The following is a 19,808-nucleotide window of genomic DNA, read 5'->3' as shown; positions in this document are numbered from 1 at the left end:
ACACACACACACACACACACACACACACACACACACACACACACACATGCTTTGGGCCCAGCGTCTGTACCCTCTCCTGGTTACACTGTATGCACACAGGGATCACGGCGACTTCAGCGGGGCCCCTCTCGCATCGCCAAATTGACCGAAGGCTTGGTGACTTGGGTTTTGACACGGGCTCGTTGGTGTGTGTGAATACACGCACAGGACACATCCATGTAAAGGAGACTGCCACTTAATCTCTACTCACATCAGCTTGTGCTATCTTTAGCAGCTGGGCTAAACTGTTAAAACCTCACAACAGCCCCCCCCCCCCCCCCAACTTCAAATAAGACGGCCTGGCTCTTTGGCAGTAGCTGCCCGGGTGGCACCACCCTCCACGGCCGCAAGGTCACACGTTTAATTACACAGAAAGTAGTAATCTCACCAGACAGATGGCAAGCAGGCCGGCTCTCAATTACTTTATACCCAATTGAATCATTACTGATGTTATTTGCTAAATCGCGGCGCACCACAAAACTGGATTTGTGCGACAAGTGGAAGGAAGGGAAGGGTGGGGGGGGGGTTTACAGGGTCGTGGCAGTGTTAGTGACAGAGAGGCAGATGTGCCTCTTGTCAAGCAACTGTGACAGAGATCAAAAAGGCGTGAAGAAGACAAGCGCATGGCTGTGTTAGTTTTTTGGAGAAAAAAATTGGAGATTTAATACCACAGTGATCAGCGCCAGAAAAAGCAGACCCTTGTTTTTTTTTCTCGATACCAAAACTGGTGCAGAACATTTGGACGATGTGGAAACAGTCGGCTCCCGGCAGCCCAGTTGAGGAAACCGCATGACAAGCCCAATTTAAAACGTGAAGAAAGTGTCCGTCTCTTAAAAGCCAGCCAAGGAAAAGGAGTTGGGTTTTCTAGACATTCTTTTTCTCTCTTTAGCGCAACCAGTTTGTCATTGGGGAGCATCCCAGTGGGCCTCGAAAAAACCCCGAACGGCAAAGTGTGAGCGGTCTCATCTCAGCATCCGCCCCCCCCTTGTTGATGCCTTACTCACTCATCATTACTCAGCTCCTCCTGCCAATGGCTTCTGTGAACAATTAGAGGTCGACTTTCCCAGCGTCTCAGACCACAGTATCTCAATCTCTGGCCAGGGAGCTCCAACAGTCGAGCTGTCCGGCCAAAAAACAAGATTCTCCTCAAGTTCAGGCCCGAGTTTTGCCATTTATTCGTCACAAACTGTTCGTGGGTCATCTCTTCCGCCTGTTTATATTTTACCACTACCATAGAGATAAATAACAGCAAATTAACTGCGCTGACTGGACTCATGTCAGGCATAAAATGCTTTAAGTGAGATCATTACAATATAGTCCTACCGCTAATGTTAACTCAAACACCAAGAATGTGTTCCGGGTACACCGATTGGCTGCCAGTTTGGATTTCTTGCACCTTTTGTTGTCACATCTTTATGGTTGACACCAGGAGTAGGCTAATGTATGCCATGTCAAACAAACCCTGTCTCTATAATATTTTCTTCTAAATTCACCAAACATTAGAAGAAGAACATTAACGGTTTGGTTCAATAGCTTGAATATCTTTACAGCCGAGCCACGTCGATGTGTGTGAAGCTACACACAGAATGAGAAACATTTGTCCTACTGGTGACCGTAATATGACTGGCAGCTCGCCACCGACTGGGAACAGTTGTGTTGAGAGGCTTAGGTCTACTGTTGTAAAATGATCTGTGGGAGCATATAGAAAACTTCCATGCATTTTTTTCAGTGTGAGGAATTGCCCTGGCCTATAGTTGACAGCCAGCAGTTGTTCTCCCATGAGGGTGGGCAAGCATCTGGGAAGAAGCGAGGAGGTGGATCAGGAGAAGATGAAAACTAGATCTGCATATTTAGAGCGCTGGATTTCTTCAGATTGCGGGACTCAAAGTAATCCCAAAGGCGAGTGTAGAAAATGTCCATGGAACTTCCCCTCGAAGGCTCAGAGGGCTTACAGTAATGGCTCCCAGGCACATCTACAACCCCACTATCCTGAGAGGACAGGGGATGTTTCCTGTTCCACTCTCCAGTTGTGCCATTGCTCTGAATGGGAGGGAGGCTGCACTGCTGTTTAATACCACAATGTTCACAAGGAGGTCAGAAAGAGACCAGTCAGTCTGCGTCCCTAATGCTGTGTTGAGTTATCAAAAATAACTGTTGAATTTAAATGAAACATGTAGCAGATAGGACTGAAGTCTGATGATCACACATCCAGGGCAAAAACTCAGTATCAGACCAGAACAGAACAGATTTTATTGATTTTCTTTTCAAGAATTAGGCAACCGATGTTACACACTGGAATATTTCTAACACTGACGGTTGTGGTTGTTGGAGCTCACTAACACATGACAGGTCGCAAGTCTGCAATGATGTAATCATAGCACGTGTGCAGATCTGTTGCCCATCTCTACAAACACGGGACGTTGTGGATTTACTAACTTTCCATTGCACAGCTTTTTTTGGCGTTTGATTCTCGTTCTCCAGCTCCATCAAAATGCAGCTGCATAGCAAAACAACAGATCAGCTGGACTTCACATTTTCGCACAATGTTCCATCCTTACCTGTACGATCTCTGAATCACAGAATCTGTTCAGCTGTTAAATTATGTTTAAGATTAAAACAGCTTGCTCATTTCCACAGCACTTAAAACAGAAGCAACCGCGCTTAAAGAAAAACAAAGTCTATTTTGGAGCACAAAGAATGTCTTGCTATGGAAGAGCAGGAGTATGCGCGGTACATGGAGTGCTGCAGAAGGTGCATGCACAGGCGCATTCGGCATGTTTCTTTAAGCCGCAGGACTGCAGTGAGGCCTGCCTGCTTGATCCCCCCACGGCCAGGGAATTCTAGCTGATGCCGTCTCCCAATGGCCCACACTTGACTGTGGGCCTTGCAGGCTTTCCCCCCCAGCTGCTGAACGGCAGGCATGGGCGGCAGCGCTGGCACCTGTCTTCGACAAGCCTCGTCATTCACACCGACTCTGGTTTCCTGAAGCTGCCTGGCAGTCAGGTGACAAATGCCAACACACACTTCCTCCGACACAGACGGCAAACGCGTACACACACCGGCAAACCAAATCAACGGAACCAAGAAGCACTTAAGTGTGATCTCAACCACTTAAAAAGCATCGGCATCATAGTGACAGAGGTCTTAGCCTCTCATGTTTCTCTGTCTGATAGCGAACCCTGCCCTGATTCAGGCTGTGGCTTGGAGCTGTAAACCAAAGCTTCCCTCAACGCCTCTCACCCGCCCGGTTATGAGCTAACCACTGTTTTTGCATACCGCTCGGCTTGTGTAACCGTTGAGTGGTTTTACTCCAGCGAGACAATGGCTGTGTAACAGACCAAGCGGAGCGAAGCCATCTAATGTCAACGTGTTGCAAGAGTTGATAAACACACGTCCGTCCACGCTTAACAAGAAGCACGGACGAAAATAACTTGAAGCATTTAGCAGCTGACGAGCTTTCATAAAAAAGTACCATAGGTGAGACTGCAAGTGCTCGGTGCGAGAAGCAAACCGTGAGGAGGACTTAGCGCACCCACAGTAAACATCGGGAACCACAATGTAATTATAACTCAATTCGAAACTCACGAGTTCAGAGAGAGTATGAAAGTCAATCTGGGATAGAGTGACTTGACACCGTCAACATTAGAATAAACCCTATGGCAACATTTCAATAGTTTTTTTTTTTATTCAGCTTACTTTTCTATGTATTATCTTTCACTTACTTCTATGACTCTTCGCTAAGTCCTGCCCTCGAACGCAGACTGGCCAATCATAGCGGAGCAACGGACAACTGTGCGGCTCCGCTCCACAAACTCTCGTACAATCGTTTTCTTAATTTTCTTAATTTGCAGGAAGGTTTTGTGGATTTTGAGCTAGTCATGGTTAAACGTTGTGTTACATTGATACTTGTTACTGCAGTTAGTGACAGTGTGGGCTCCATGGTACCCTCTGACAGCTTGAAGGAGTAGCTGCTGGGGGGCGGGGCTTAGTGAAGGGTAAAACAAACATAGAAAACTAAATATTTGTTGAGCGGTTACAGGATTGATTGACACTAGAAGCAGAAATAAGGTTTACATGTCTGCTCTTCTGGGACATTTAATTACTATGAATGGTCACAGCGCGGCCACTACTGCTGCATATAGAGAAAGCAGTCATTAAACTCGCAGGATGTGTGTGTGTGTGTGGAGGGGGGGGACCTGACTGAGCTCTCGGTAAAGCACTGTGGTACTCACTCTGCCGCCCAGCCGACCACAGACACGTTTCCCCACCTCATTTGCAAAGCAATCCCTCTTCCCTCTCACTCAGTGCATCTTTTTGTCATTTCCATGTCCAGGCTCCATTTGTTTTGTCCGCTGAGACGGAAAAGGGGGTGAGGAGTGGAGGGAAGTAGGGAAATAGGTCTCAAGGAGACTGCTCTGCAACCAGAGAGCATCTTCACGTGTAGCCGCCCTACGAAAAAAAATAAAAATACACACCCACATCCACCCAAACCCACCGCTCCCCCGCCTGCCTAATGTGCCCTGACACTCGTACATCACCCGTAAATTGGCCAAATGAATTAACCACGGCCCCTGCTTAGCTTTACGGGCTTTAAATGGATTTTCTCCTCTCCAGGTCTGCCCAATAATTGCATTTATCCATCTTGTTGAAGCCAGGTTTACACACTCGCGATGATCATGCCAATCCCCCGGATGCATTTTCCGCTCCGGCGGCAAAGCGCGTGAGAGATTTGTCATCGGATCATAACAGTTAATTCAAACAACAATTAGCTTGGCGACTCCGCCGTATGTCAATGTCTGGGTCCTTGTTGGACAGGACCTCGGATAGAGCAATGAGGTGCCTCCTATCTCTTCATCGGTCGCTTCCCTTAACGCCTCAGTGTGATAAATTGAGCCTTGTAATACTTTTTTTTTTATCTATCACCCAAGCCTCCAGGTTAAAGCAACAAACACTCACAGTAGGGAAGAAAGTAGTGGCCGTGAGTCTTCATTGTTCATAAACACACATGCAGACAGAGAGCGGGCAGAGGCAGAGCTGTGAACACCAGCATCAGTGGGGGTCATCTCCACACTTGTGAATGTTTGAACAGAAGTGCATTAGACACTGGGGGGGCCCAAAGGACAATTCAGCTATGTAAACATGCAGCAACTTCCTTCCCTCAGCTCCTCCAGCCCTGCACTGAGATGAGCCACTGTTTAAACAGCACACACAGCATTCCTGTGCCTGGGCCCCGGCCAGCTGCTGCATCCTCACTGCAGGCCCGCCCGCCTGCCTGAGCAGAGACAGATACAGGCCTTACAACAGCAAGGGTCATCCCCGACAGACAAAAGGGCTTTTATATGCATGCAAAACTGGACTCATCTAGCAGAAATGCTCCAGAGCCCTGCGCTGGCTACTTAAACGCTGACTGACAAGAGCCCACGCTGACCTCCAACGGCAGAGAGATTAGCTATTAAAAGAACTGGAATCATCACGTCGCTAAAAAGGATCCCTGCTGAAATCGTAACCACTTGACGCCACCTGTAATGACGAGGCTGGAATTTTTATCTTTATTGATATTACAAATATGCAAAGTGCGGCTGCCAATAAAGATAGAGGGGGCAGTAAAGAGGAGATAAAGGGCCTCCTGGTTCTAAAGGGCACTGTGACGTGCATCACATGACACAAAGGCCACCCAAATCATAACTTTCATTATGACTGAACAGGTTTCGGATTGACACTTTGTATCTAAAATCAACCTCGGTCAGAGGTTGAAATACATAACGCTCAGAAATGTTAAGAGTTAAGACTGTTTACATAGAACCAAGGGAAGTTACAGGCCCGTGTCTCCTTACTGGTCCACCCACCAAAAGACAAACTTTGGAATTGTGTGGTGTTAATTTTGGGACTTTCACAGGAATCGCTCCACTCAAAACAGCTTCCAAACCAAATATGAAATTCAATCTCTCACTCCAACAGTTTTGAAAAAGGGACTGCCACGGGGAAACATGCTGGAATAAGATTTGCGTCCGATTTTGGGTCAAGACCCCGTCATTAACGAAACCAGGATGTAGAGTAATCAGGAGGAGCACACCCGTGCCAAACTACGTAAACTCGGGTATGTGAACATGTGCAGCTCTAATCTACATTTAATACTTAACACAGACATCAGCTGTCATTCAGGCTTGATTTTATTATCGGAAGACTACACTCCCTGTGTCGAGGCCTCAGCAGTGGACACCGTCACAGCGACGAGGCACTGCAGGTCACTGTTTCAATCAATCAGGGTGACTAGACTTAGGGCTGGGCGATATATCGATATATCGTCTCGATATCGTCTTCGGTTTTGTATATCGTAATATGGCTTAAGTGTTGTCTTTCCTCTGTCTGTCTCTCTCTCATCTCACCTCGGGACAGTTGTCCCAACAAGAAACTCCATTCACTCTGACCCCCGGAGACACTCAGTGCCGTGAGTCAATTTGTTCACTTTTGGAATTGACCCCGAACGACGGCCGACACAACGGCCTCTCACTGGAAGGGAAATGAATACAAGGAGAGGGGGGTGGGGGTTGTTTTTTTAAGGCTAACAACATGCTAAAAACAATGTCTATACATATGTTCGGCAGTTCAGTGCTGTGCATGTCACAAGTTATTTTTAAAATGTGAGGATCCATTTTGGGGGAAACAAAATAAGAACAAATAGTCAATATAAAATATGATTCATTTAAAATATAGAACACTGTTTACAGACGGCATAAAAATAACATTGTTATTTATTTAAATTTGATTGATGCTGAATTTCGGAGCCAAATAAATGGATGCTCACGTGCTCAGCGTAGGCTGGATGTGACAGACTGTTCACATGGAAATGTTAGCTGGTGCTGGTACACAAGTTGACAGCTGTCTCTTTACAACGGGCGCATTATTATTGTGGGTAAATAGGTTTCTAACAGCTGGTTTAAGAGAATTTACCCTTAATCTGTTTTCCACTGGAATCAGTTCATCAACTAGAAGATAAAAAAAAAAAAAGAGACGAATCGCTGTTGCACATGGCACGCCAGCATAGAGGGATACATTTTATTAGCCTTGTGCATTTTAAAGTAATCTCGCCAACATCCCCCCCCGCCCCCTCCTACCATAAGCCGCAGATTAGCAGATTAATTTATTTCTGCTTGCACTCTAAAACCTCCCTCACCTTTCGCGGGCAGTTATGAATCCACCACCTTACACGACAAACAAGCAGACGATCACCTCATTAGCGGACTCACTCCGCTTCCCAAACGCAGACGTAATCACACACACACACTCCTCGCAGCTTATCCTGCTACAATTAAAAGTTTAATTAGTAGATCAAAAATCCATTGACTGGGGTTTTATCACCTTAAACTCCTCCATTATGTGTTGAGCACACACACAGACACACACACACTCACACACAGAGTGCCTCGTACCCATCTGAGCCATTTTGAACAGATTATCGGCGTACAGACATTCCCTTGACTACATTAAGACTGGAGATACAAAAACAAGACTGCTGAATAACAACATCTGCATATTACACTGTATGTAGATAAACTCATTTTGGTATTGCACATGGAGTTTGATATTAATATTTATTATGCTGTAATTAGAATATTACAGAAAATAGGAGCTCAAACTACCACAAGATAAATAAGATGAGGTAATAACATAACTGTTTCCATTTTATGTTGAAAATGTCAGTATTTTCTACCACTACTGTCTGATTATTTGTGTACAAGAGGAGAAAAGACATTAGCATGAATGAGATTCTTCTTCTGTGGTGCCTTCCAGAGCATTCTACCACATCCATAAAAGGCTGGCGTACCACAGGTGTTCACTGCACACTGGCACGGCTAGTCATTATCTAGCCCGACATGATCATTAGGAGCTGTGTTGGCAGTGTGGCACCTCCTCCCTGCATGCACACACAGACGCGAGCTCTGGAGACAAAAAGTAAAAAAAAAAAACCTCCAGTGGAGACTCAAGCGCTCCACTGGGGTGAGAGGGGAAGCTCCTTTTTCAACGAGAAAGCATGTCAGCGCCGCTGCCCTTTGACCCTTCCCCAAACACACACTCCACGATCCGAACAGAAGGCCTGCACCACCAGAATTCCTCCAGCTTCAGGGCGGCCCTCTCATCCTGGAGCTTTTTAAAGGCACATTTTTTTTTGATGACAATTGAGTGTGGGAAGCGAGGCGAGCGACGTGGAGGAGAGGGGAGGTGTGTGTGTGTGTGTGGGGGGGGGGGGGGGGGGGGGCTGATTCAGAGGCAGAAAACACACACATGAACACATGCCTGCTCGTCAAGTGTGGCTGAAAACTGAAACTTGCTCCAGTGTTCGTCTCCGCTTAGTCCCTGCTGTGTTGTTGTTTTTTTTAACGGGAAGATAAATGTGAAGCCTAGGGGCACTATTGTTTGGACATCTAACCAGGAACTGTCGCTGCTCTCATTGCCCTGGCATTAACAGCAATTATGCGCTCTATTCAGACGGCTTTTGTGCGTCCGACCCTCGCCTCCCCCCCCCCCGCCGTCGCCCCTCCGCGCCCTCCCACTCACACACACACACAGAGCCCAAACACACATTTCCCGCTTTTCTCTGCCCCCTCCCAGCCCCCCCTCTCCCCCGCTCCATGCTTCCCCTCCCACTCCGCTACTGGTGAACTCATTTGGCTACTGGAGCACTCTGGTCCCATTATGAATGAACTTAGAGAAATATGCACATTCAAGGCAAGGAAAAGACGAAGAAAGAGGGGGAAAAAAAGAGAGAGAAATGCACATTCCAGGAGCATTTTGCGTGATACCTGAGCTCGAACAATCCTTCATGTAACATTTCTTCTGCACTCTGGTTAAAATATGGTTAAGTGTACAGCTCCACGGGACAAAACACGAGGACAATTCTTCTCAAAATGCTTTTCTTGAAAATGACATTTTCAATGGTTTTGTAATTATGACACAATTATCGTGAAAAAAACCGATTCTAAAAAGGTAATCATCTGTTGAGACTAGCTAATCCTAACCATCACCTTTATATCTCAAAGATGCGATCAATAGTTATTTTAACCTTATCTTTTCAGTTGGATGCAGCGCAGGAACGCTGATAATATAATCTCATCATCTATAATCTATATCACCATTTCCAATAAGTCTGTATTCGAAAACTCTATTGTCTGGTAATCAGTAGAAGCTCCAGATTCTACCGACCAACACTGTCAACACGTGTCTAGATCAGCTATGCACTGACCCTCAACAATTTAAAAATTCAAAAAGACCAATGTGTTTAGAAAGTACCGACAGGAAGTTTGGTGTATATTCATGTTTAAATGCTCAAAAAACTAATGCATATCTGGTTCTGTGCATATCTCTGCACTGCTTTTGAAATTTATAAGTGAACTTGCCAACAATTCGAAGGAGTGCAAAACGTGCTTTCTACCAAGGAAAAACAGTAAATAAAAATAAAGCAACATGCTCCTTATACGGATACACATTTAACCGGTGGCTACATGTACGCACACACACACAAAATAATTTAATTTCCATGTTTCAGGGAGCCCCAAATCCTGTGGGCCAGGAGCAGAGCTAGCCCATGTTTAACAGATGACAAAAGTTGCATTCCAGATGTACAGTACTATCTTTGTGTTGAGCTCTATAGAAATGCATGGGAGAAAGAGAGGGAGCGAGGGGGGGGGGGGGGGGGGGGGGGTCCGGGGGGGGTGGGGGGGGGGGGGGCCACCAGTGCACAGCTGCTAAACTAATGCCTTTTTTTTTTTCTTCATTGCTCAGGCACAGAAAAGCAGAGTGTGGTGGCTTAGTGACAGAAACAAGGACGGATACAGGAGGTGGTAGTAGATTGATCCATTCTGAGAATAATTTATTTTACCCAAAAGAAAAGTACCCAGGCTGTGCTGTGACTTAATGAGTAACAGGCATAATCTGTTACATTGAAGTCAAAATGAGGCATCAGATTAGCGGTTATTACATTAAAAACAATGAAGTTAATGATTTAATATTTTTTTTTAAAAAGGTTCAGCCCCAAACCAGACTTGACTGCAGCTGAACGTGAGCTCCACCCAAGCCCAGCTCGCACTGCCACCAGGGAGCCACCTCATCCCTTTGCACTAGTTCAAATCTGATTACAAACACACTCACTAAGTGACTGATTGTTTTTTTTTTTGTTTTTGGTGCCTCCGTGGTGTTTCAAGCAGAGTGACAGATCGACGGGCGCGTAAGCTCTCACGCGGCTCAGCCTGCCAACATCATCAGCATTAGACAATTAAGCCCCGCTAGCTGAGAGAAATAACATATATATATATATATATATATATATATATATATATAGATATAGATATAGATATAGATATATATATATAGATATAGATATAGATATATATAGATATAGATATATATAGATATAGATATATATCTATATATATATACTGCACAAATCTTTTCCATTCATTCACCAGGCACTAACAAAACCTTACTGTACTCCCTCTCCCTCTCTCTCTGAGACCCCCCCCCCATCCCCACCACCTCCCAAGCCCCTACATCTGCGATTCATTGACTTTACAATTTACCACATGTCGAGATGGGAGAGGTCGAGCCTCCATCTGAATCACGGCACAAATATGCAAGTGATTTATTGTTTTAAAAACCCGGGGCCGATTTAGTGCAACTCCACTTTTCCTGAGCATTACTCCTATTGGCAGACCATGAACAATTACAGTTCGGACTAATTAAGCTCTGAGAATGTGCTGTGCACCGCTAATGTCTAGCAGGCCCCAATTTTTATTTAATGGTGCCAAACTTTGCTTCCCAGCCCCCCAGCCCCCCCTTCTCAGACTTAACTCCTTAAATCCAAAGCAGATTGTGCTTTTTATGACTGTTTATTGAGTCGGAGAAAAATAAGGACCTTTTCTTTCTGCTCTCCTCGCACAGGATGAGACAAACAGCAGAGTGGGAGAGAGAGAGAGGGAGAGAGAGAGATGAAGCACAAAAAGGAGTAGTGGAAGGAAGAGAGAGAGAGGGAGGGAGTCGCTTCCGCCATACTTTGTAAACAAAAGTGATTTGCAAGACAAAAGGAGCGCAACCTTCCAACTAAAGTCAGTGCATTTTGCGGCTAGAGGCACAAAATGCAGCCGCGTTGTGCCACGAAACCCCCCGCGGACACCAATTAGGCCCTATTAACATGTAAAGCCAATTTGATAAGGTGTGGGCCCTATCCTTTAAATCCGCATTAAACTATCTTTCCTCTTGTCACAGCCAAAAATCCATTTACAGCAGGCCGAACACACATAATCCATATGATATACCATTGTTATGCTTATGCTGCTGCCACGTTTAGGAAAGATACTGTCTGTCTGTGTCAATTATAACAGATAAGGCCACAGCAACGTGTGCACGTGAGCACAAAGGAGGTGGCGGTTCATTCACTTCTGCATGTTCATTACAATAATCTGACCAGAAAATCCTCCATTATGTCTTCCTGGAATGAGAATGATAAAGGAAGGAGTCGGCCTGTCGGAAAGTGGATGTATTTTGTTTTTTAAGAAGGTGAATCCGCGGCAACATGAGCGATCCTGGCACGAGCACAGAAATGGAACAAAGAGGGAAAAAAGGGGAGAAAAGCTATTGTTTCAACCACACAAAGCATCTCCGCCGTCTCGTAGTAGGATCGCCACGGGTTCTGGGAGCGTCTTTTTTCACTCTAAACACAGCGGTGGATGCTTGGTGTTGCGTTTTCATCCCCCCCTCCCCCCCCCCCCCTCCACCCCCCTTCCACTTTCTTGTTCTTTTTTAAACTACTCGTAATTATACGTCGAAACTCAAAACCTCCGCCAAAAGTCTCCAGGCTTGGAGAATTATGGGGCCAGGGGTGGCGTCAAATATCTTAACATTCATAAGTCCGAGAGGCAGTAAATAGAGCCAGTGGATTTACGGCCCTGCAGCCCGATGCAGGAGAGCTGGCCTGCCCAGATCCTGCTCTCCCCTCCCTGAGCCTTGGCGTCTCCAGACCTGTTGAGGTGTGATGTTAGCCCACAGCACCGCAGTTAACCCGCCGCCTTTTTTCCAAAAAGCCCTCGCGTTAGCATCGGCAGGAAACAAAAGGTAGAGAGATGAGGTAGAGGGAGCAAAGGGAACAGGAGGAAAGTGAAAGGAGATAGAAAACCGGGGTGAACTGGGCAGGCCACTTCTCCAATTCAACCTGCACCCAGTGATCCAGCAGGCCTTTGTGTGGGGTTTGGGGAGGAGGGAGAGGAGAGGAGAGGAGGAGAGGAGAGGAGGACACGAGGGCTTTTACAGCCCGGGCACAAAGTCATGTCAAATTGCTAAATGATACTAAATTGTGAGCCTCCTTGGACTTAGGTGGTTTCTGATTATGGCTCCCAGAGGTCAGACATATTATGGTAACCGCCACATCCAGGATGTTTTTTTTCCCCTCACTCAAGTCATGCAAAAACAAAAATGCCAGAAAGCAGGTAAAATGTCCAGACAGCTCAGCAGCAGTGCTGCTAGCAGAGAGAAGAACATTATCTAAATTCATCAGTTTTTTTTATTTCTCTGAGAAATACAGAAATCAATTATCTCAATTGAAACAATTTATATTAAATACAAAAACACAGATTTAAAAAAAAAAAAAGGCCTAGATGTTGAAAATCCACATCCTGAAAATAAAATCACAGCATCGCCCCAAACCCAGAGAAGCAGAGGAAGAGAAATGAAGGGAAGAGCAGCGAGAATCAAACCCTTTGATGACAGGACAGAGAAAGTCTCCAATAAAACAAGCAGTCATATTCACTGCCTCACATGACATATTAGGGAGCAAGACAGCTAATCAATGTCCAGGTGAATTATTTATGCCAGCTTTAAGTCTAATACATTTATATTACAGCGGGCGCCGACTTCAAAGCTCTAATGGCCGGACACACAGGGCACTGCAGACAGTGGGGGCCGGAGCTGTACAGTGGGAAGATCACCGCTAGCCGAAAAAAACAATGTTCATCATCTTATTACACAGTCACTGTTCAGGTATAGATCTCTGAATCCAGCTGTAATAAACGTCGCCTCCTAATACGCGAATATAACATCTCAATAATCAGTGGCTTCAGGATTTTGTACCGACTTCATCTTTTATATACGAGCAAGTGGCGCAGAGAGGAAACTAAACAACAGGTTCACAATCATGGAAGACATATTTAAATAATAAAAACAATATCCTTATTTTTCTAAAAATAGGAGTTCAGGGGTGGAATTAAGAATCAACACTGTCTCGCCGCAGCATCCTCCAGCCAGTGTTGCTACTGCTTTTCTAACCGCTGCTCAGGCAGAATGAAGTGAGCGCTCCTCGGACCGGTGCCGGGCACAGTGCTGACGAAAAGGCACAAAGAAAACTACAAACCTCTGCCACTGAGACAAGGAAGCGCCTCAGTTCAAATCACGCGTGTTGTGAATGTGTGTGTGTGTGTTTGTGTCAGTACTGATGAGAATAATGAGTGACTAATATCCACATACCAGCCGGTAGCGTTAACAAGGCCGGGCTGACTAACAAGGGAAAGAATGGCAAAATGTTCTCAAAAATGCATATGGTGGCAATTATAAAAATCTTATAAAAAAACGATATAAAGCACACAGACGTAGAGAGAATTTTGTGTAAGCTGCAAAAAAATATGTTTTATGTGAAACCCTGTTGAAACTGATACAGCAAAAATTGTGTCAAACACAAAAGAAAGGCATTATGTATCAGATGTGCATTTATTTTCAAGGTGTGCACACAGCGCACAAAAACAATTTAACAAATATCAGTTTCGTTAGCCAAAGCCGAGGTGGTGGAGGGGTCATATTTCCTAATGCCTGGTCTTTGCCTTAACCTTGTAAAATGAGATGACAGGTCCTAAAGCGCAGACTTGTAATTGCAACCGTTTAAAATAGGGGGGCTAAGAAACACCCATGGTTGAGAAAATGATGCCGCTTAAGGATTTGCCATAGCCCAGTGGGACCAGCGAGGTGCTGAGCAAATGAGTAAGTGTGCATAATTATAGCACGGCTGATTGTGTCTAAATAACATGAATTTATTTATAAATATGGGTTGACATAGCACATGCTTTTTTTTTTTTTTTTTTAAGACATTGGGTTCCTCATTAGAAGCCAAAGGTGGTGCACACATGCAGAGCACAGCAGAGTTGCATAACAATAAAAGCACACTTTTTAAAAAAAGTAAATATAAATAAGAAATAATTATTGGTTGTTTTGTTTAAAAAAAAAAACAACAACAGTAAAATGTTAATGCGTGCACCTTTCACATAATGCTTGACACATCACTTTGAAAAGCTCATTTGCATATTGATTTCATTTGTGTGGTTTTACATTGCTTCAAACTAGTTGCAGTGTGTCAGAAAGCCAGTGTAAAGGTCTGAATGCGCGTGCAGCTTGTGAGAGAAAAAAAGGGCATGTTTGATGAGGCTGTGCAAACACAAGCCAATTGCATTATTCAGTGGGTTTAAAAAAAAAAAAAACACACACACACACATGCAATTGTAGCCTGGAATACATGAGACCCTGCACAATAATAACAACATAATAATTGGTATTATTATAAAAAATATATATATAGTTTTACCATTTATCATGCATTGAAATAAACATTTCAGGGAGAATATGTGTGAAAATGTCAAGCGCACATGACCTGCCATAAACCCATAATATGCATTTTCCCTGCCTTCAGTCCTCGCGCTTAGCACTGTTAGCATGCTAGCTGCCGTCCTCCACAGGCAACACGGGGCTCTGGGGCGCTGCGGGCGGACATGAGCGCCACTGAACTGTACACTTTCACGAGTTGCAAAACTTGGCTCTACATTTTCTAACCGGCTGCACTTTGTGGGTGACAACACTCCCGTGTCCGGGCTGCGTGTTTTCTACCCGGAGTCCGTGGAGTGTGTGTGTGTGTGTGTGTGTGTGTGTGTGCACATACAGTTTGTAAATAAATGAACTTACTGTGCGTGCTGTTGGAGAAAGTGATCCATTGGGAAGGTAGGGGCTTGTGAGATCGGGGATCATTATAAATGGATAGCCCGGGTACGGTGGGCTCTTGAACAGCCCTCCATCTTGCCTTTTCGCAGCTAACATGGCGGGGGGGGGGGGGAAGAAGAAAACTTTTTTTAATAAAGTGGCCTTGATAACTTTTTTTTTTTTCCCACAAAAAAAAAAAATTTTAAAAATGCATTGAGAGGAATAAAGCGGAGGAGATGCCCTCCGCCAGCCACACATCATAATGTCATGGTGTAAATAGGAAAAACAAGAGCGGAAGAATAAAGCAGAAACTCACCCTCCTCTAAACTTTCTCTTGTTTTGTCTCTGAAAGTTTCAGATCTAGGCGCAGGCCGTCTTTCCGCCTTCAGAATGAAATGAAACACAGGGATTGCGTTAAAGTTAACACAGCGGGGCGATGTGAACTTTCTTTTTTTAAAGTCGCTATCAGCGTGACAATGTCACAAACGTTAGGCCCCTAACTTCACCAGAGCCGGGGACGATCCAGCCCCGTGGTTTGGTGTTTGTAATGTTGCAACTTACCTCCGAGTCCGACGAGCTGTTTTGGTTCGTTTCCGACTCGTTTACAAGAGAAGATTTGACATCGGCTAAATCCCTTTCTGCCGAGGAGTTCTCCGAAATTTTCTCTTCCTGCTCCCCTTCGTCTTTGAAGGAAATCATTTCATCGTTTGCACCCAGATCGTCCCCTCCGCCGCCGTTGAGCTGCGGCATTTTTCCCCGTGCAGAAATTTTTTTTTTGGGAGGGGGGCAAAAACACGAAGTTTTAAACCCCTGATCTCGGCGATCAAGAAAAGTCCGAGTTTAAGTTTGGGGGTCTTGTATTGGCGTTTTCCAAAAGCTCTGGCGGTTGGTACAAAACTAAAAAAGAAGGGAATCTTGGCAGAAAAAGGAAGCCGGAGAAGGAGCCGAGCCGCTCGGATTGAGTGAGTTGAAGTTGGTCGGAGTGGTTTTCAGTTCAAAGGCGGCGCTGATTGACAGATAGAGAGGGATGGAAATAGAGAGAGTCTGGATTCAGGATTATTGACAGGGAGAAACACACAAGAAACTAATGAGATTCAAACAGGGAGGGACTTGAAGTGACGTTTTCATAAATAGGAGGAAAAAAAAGCAGAGAGGGGGGGAGAGAGAGAGAGAGAGAGAGAGAGAGAGAGAGGCTGGAGGAAGCCGGCGGACGACTGCAGTGAAACGCATGTGAGGAGGAAAAAGGCAGTTTGGGAGCAGGACAGTGATGGCAAAATAGGAGGAAGATAGGAGTTGCTTGTAAATGTGGATTAAACGCACATATGGGCGGTCTCCCGGTGGAGGGAGAGGAAAAAAAAAAAAGAAAAGAGGGTACTTCCTCAGGCTGTTTGCAACCAGTTTGACTCCACCATTCCCCGACCAGTCTGTCGCACCGGGGTCAAATTAAGTTACAGCTTATATTAAAGTTTTTATTTCTCACGTTTAGTCTCTGCTTTTGTATCCGTCCTGTTGTTTATAAAATGGAGGCCTATCAAAGCAGAATAAAAAGCTGTTACTCCAAGCTTGTTTTGCTATTGTATCTGCTTTGTCAGTGCTTTAGATCTATTTTTCATTATATTAGATAATGTTTCCTCAGATCTATTTTTTGGGATGGAGGGTGTTATTGCATCCTGCTTTCTTGACAGGTGTGATGTCCTCTGGGACTAACCTGAATCCCTCACTGGCAGCACAGACTGGGCTGTTTTTTTTATTTTATTTTCTCCCTCAGCAGCCAGACTGGACACAAATAACTGATGCTCCAATTCTGTGTCTTATTCTTACACAAATACAGCCTAAAAAAAGACACATCTAAGACAATGCCAGTGATTGCAGTTAATTAAAAATGTAAGGAAGATAGAATTTGACAACATGAAATGATAAGGTAGTATATATGTCTCCAAAACCATATTCTGTTTTTGTGTCCTGCTTTTGTTCATTTCACATGCACTCAGTTATTCGAGCAAGACATTTTTTATTTAATGTGTTCATAATAATTAAAAAATAATATAAAAAAGGGGACAACAAAGAAAAAAAATGCAAAATATCCAATAATTTCTTCTGAGTAAAAACAGATTAATGAAGAATAAACACACAATAACATAGGAAAACCCTGCCGTTGCATGTAATAATGTATAAATAAATAAAAGCAATAGGGAAAGGAAAAAAAAACCTGATGCCTGCTCCAGCTGAACAAGGGAATTGTGCACGAGTGTGTGTGTGTGTGTGTGTGTGTGTGTGTGTGTGTGTGTGTGCGTGTGTCGGTGATGAGCTCAGCACCGGTGATTCACTAACCTTATCTCATCAGCTCAGGAAATGCAGTTTCTATTAGAGCTGATATTTGATGGAGCAATCACAAAATCAACAATGAATTTCAAATGTAACTGCATGAAGTAAAGCTGATACATACATCCAGGTGACACTTACACCACATTGCAACACGGAGCTGGCTCCTTCCTAGCGCAAATAAATCACTATAAGATCAAAACAAGACATAGAATTGCTGATTAAGAAAATATTGTTTCATGTCATCGTGCTGTTAGACGCACGAGAACAAATGTTATGACAGTAATTCCTCTGTATCTGCTCTCAGCGGTGTTGTCAAAACAGCAGTGAGGAGGAATCATGTGCACAGTAGCACTAAAGTGTTGTGAATCTGCCTACCAACGCACACCTAGACCATGCAGGCAGCACCATGAAAGCAGGCTATTCCGCTCGGCGATCACTGCTGTGCTTCATCAGGGAGAGGTGAGAGCCGCGGTAGCTGGCTGCAGCCCAGCCGGCAGTGTTAGGGAGCAGGGAGGAAAGGGGAAGGGATAGCCGCCTTTGGTTCTCATCCAGTGTGTCTGTGTTTAGGCAGCCGGTGGAAGAAGAGGCACCCCGCCGCTCGGGGCCCTCCAAACCTGAGCCCACACAGACCAGACCAAAGCAGAGGAGCTCCAGGCTGGCCTCTCCCCGGATTGCCTCAGCAGGCACCTGAGAGTTTACTGGGGGGGCTGGCAGCGTGTTATCATGCCTGCCGTGGGGACACCTGCCTCTGATGCCGCCCTGGTGATTCTAATCTACAGGACCCTTTAATAAGATGATGATAGGCTGCGTTGCCACTGCTGCTCTGAATGATGGAGCGTGGGGCACGCGCGGCTTTCTGTGTTGGCGTTATTCATTTTGTTATGGGCTTCGCGTGCTCACCTCTGCTCTGCGTGCATGCTGTGGTTTTGGTACAACTGGGGATTGTCTCATCCGTGCACTTCCACGTCTCGGAGTGTGGAGGAAGTCATGAGGCATCTCCACTGTCTTGATCGCCCCGGCTTCAGCTCTCTATTGTAGTCTTCACCTGCAGCCCTGATGGTGAATCCACACACTGATTCTGACCCCCGGCATGATTGAATTGTTCACCGTCAGATTTGAAGTCAGCAATAATCAGTGGCAGATTTAATCATAATTCTGTCTCTGTGACATATGCCAATTTAATCTATAATAACACATGCTAAACACAAGCACTTATGCTTTCATTATTTTAAATCTCATTTTGTTACCTTACTGACAGCTCTGCTAGAATTATTGTACTCTATGTGTTTCTGGGAGCTTTGAAAATAAATATTGTAAGTGCTCAACACAGTTTTGCTCTCATATCCATGTTTGATTTTTGCTTTTTTCTAACTTTTTCATGCTTCTTCTATATATATGGCATAAAGAAGACATTATAATGATGACAAATATGTTCCAAAATGCATTTGCTTTTGACTTAAAATATAAAAATATATACAAGATGTACTAATTGATTTTGCTTGAATGTTGCATGTTTGTTTTTTTTGTTGTATAGTTTTTACGACTGCACTCCTACAGGTCGCCAGAAAGCGTTTCACATAAACACACATTTCTGCTTTAATCATTTTTGGATTTCAAAAGGAGCCTTGGGACATGATTTCTTTTAATGTTGAATAATTAAATAGTCGATCCATAGTCAGTAAGCACTGTTTGAATAAGCAGAGTGAATAGGGGTGAGTGTTTAATACCGTGCATCTCTTAAGTCCTCTAAATCCCACTGCACATATGTTTATGTTTGTTGATCCTGTGGTTTAAAAGGGAATAAATAAATAATCGAAAAAGAAGCTGTCAAATTAAATTAACATATACTGTATGTGCTACCTAATTTACACAGTCGACATGCAAAAGCATACACATAATATTTTACAGATCAATTTATTGATTCTTTGTCATGAAATTGTGCTTTTTGGAAAGTAAAAAATGTTAAGTTTTGTCATTTTTATTTAACAGCGTTTACTCTACTTTTACATCTGTGGCTGAATGAATGTCTGGGGGGGGGGGGGTGAAGAAGAAAGAGATGCCTGGTCAAATAAATACTACATAAGTACTCAAAGAAACAGATTTGAAAAATCCTCACAGAGAACAGCAAACTACTTTGAAAAATCACATACTTTCCTGTGAACACCCTCATTGTTTCATCTCGAGCAGGGAAGGTAGCAACAGCACACAGTGCACCTCCTCTGTGTTTGCAAACAGTTAATTACCCATCATGCATCCAATGTTGCCAACCACACCAGCTAAAAGGTCTCTCTATGCTGATTAACATATTACTGCTGGACATTTTTGCCTTTTTTCCCCTCACATAAATATGCTTGTTTTATGGTAACTGTGGTTTGATTTATTCCAGTAATGAAGTTTGTTCTCTTGATAATAAGTGAAACTTAACATTTAACTTTAGCTGC

At 44.3% G+C, this 19,808-nt stretch overlaps 1 protein-coding gene across 21 annotated transcripts in view; it reads right to left on the bottom strand.

The window, feature by feature from the left end:
- tcf7l2 (transcription factor 7 like 2) overlaps nucleotides 1-16,193 on the bottom strand; it is an 87,025-nt gene extending 70,832 nt beyond the window's left edge. For 10 of the 21 annotated variants that reach the window (XM_031843648.1, XM_031843651.1, XM_031843653.1 and 7 more), the window contains exons 1-3: nucleotides 15,604-16,190; nucleotides 15,359-15,425; nucleotides 15,028-15,152 (exon numbers count right to left, since the gene is read on the bottom strand). In XM_031843648.1, coding sequence (XP_031699508.1) covers nucleotides 15,028-15,152; nucleotides 15,359-15,425; nucleotides 15,604-15,792 — 381 coding nt within the window. In that variant the 5' untranslated portion in view covers nucleotides 15,793-16,190. Of the gene's footprint in view, nucleotides 1-15,027; nucleotides 15,153-15,358; nucleotides 15,426-15,603 lie in introns of all 21 variants that reach the window. The other 11 variants (XM_031843649.1, XM_031843656.1, XM_031843658.1 and 8 more) reach the window with 4 other exon arrangements.
- Between the last annotated feature and the right edge of the window lie 3,615 nt (nucleotides 16,194-19,808).

Source organism: Anarrhichthys ocellatus, unplaced genomic scaffold, assembly GCF_004355925.1.
Source record: "Anarrhichthys ocellatus isolate YVR2014 unplaced genomic scaffold, GSC_Weel_1.0 scaffold4, whole genome shotgun sequence".
Classification (NCBI taxonomy): domain Eukaryota; kingdom Metazoa; phylum Chordata; class Actinopteri; order Perciformes; family Anarhichadidae; genus Anarrhichthys; species Anarrhichthys ocellatus.
Note: the sequence above shows the minus strand (reverse complement) of the source record. Positions and strands in the feature narration are given on the sequence as shown.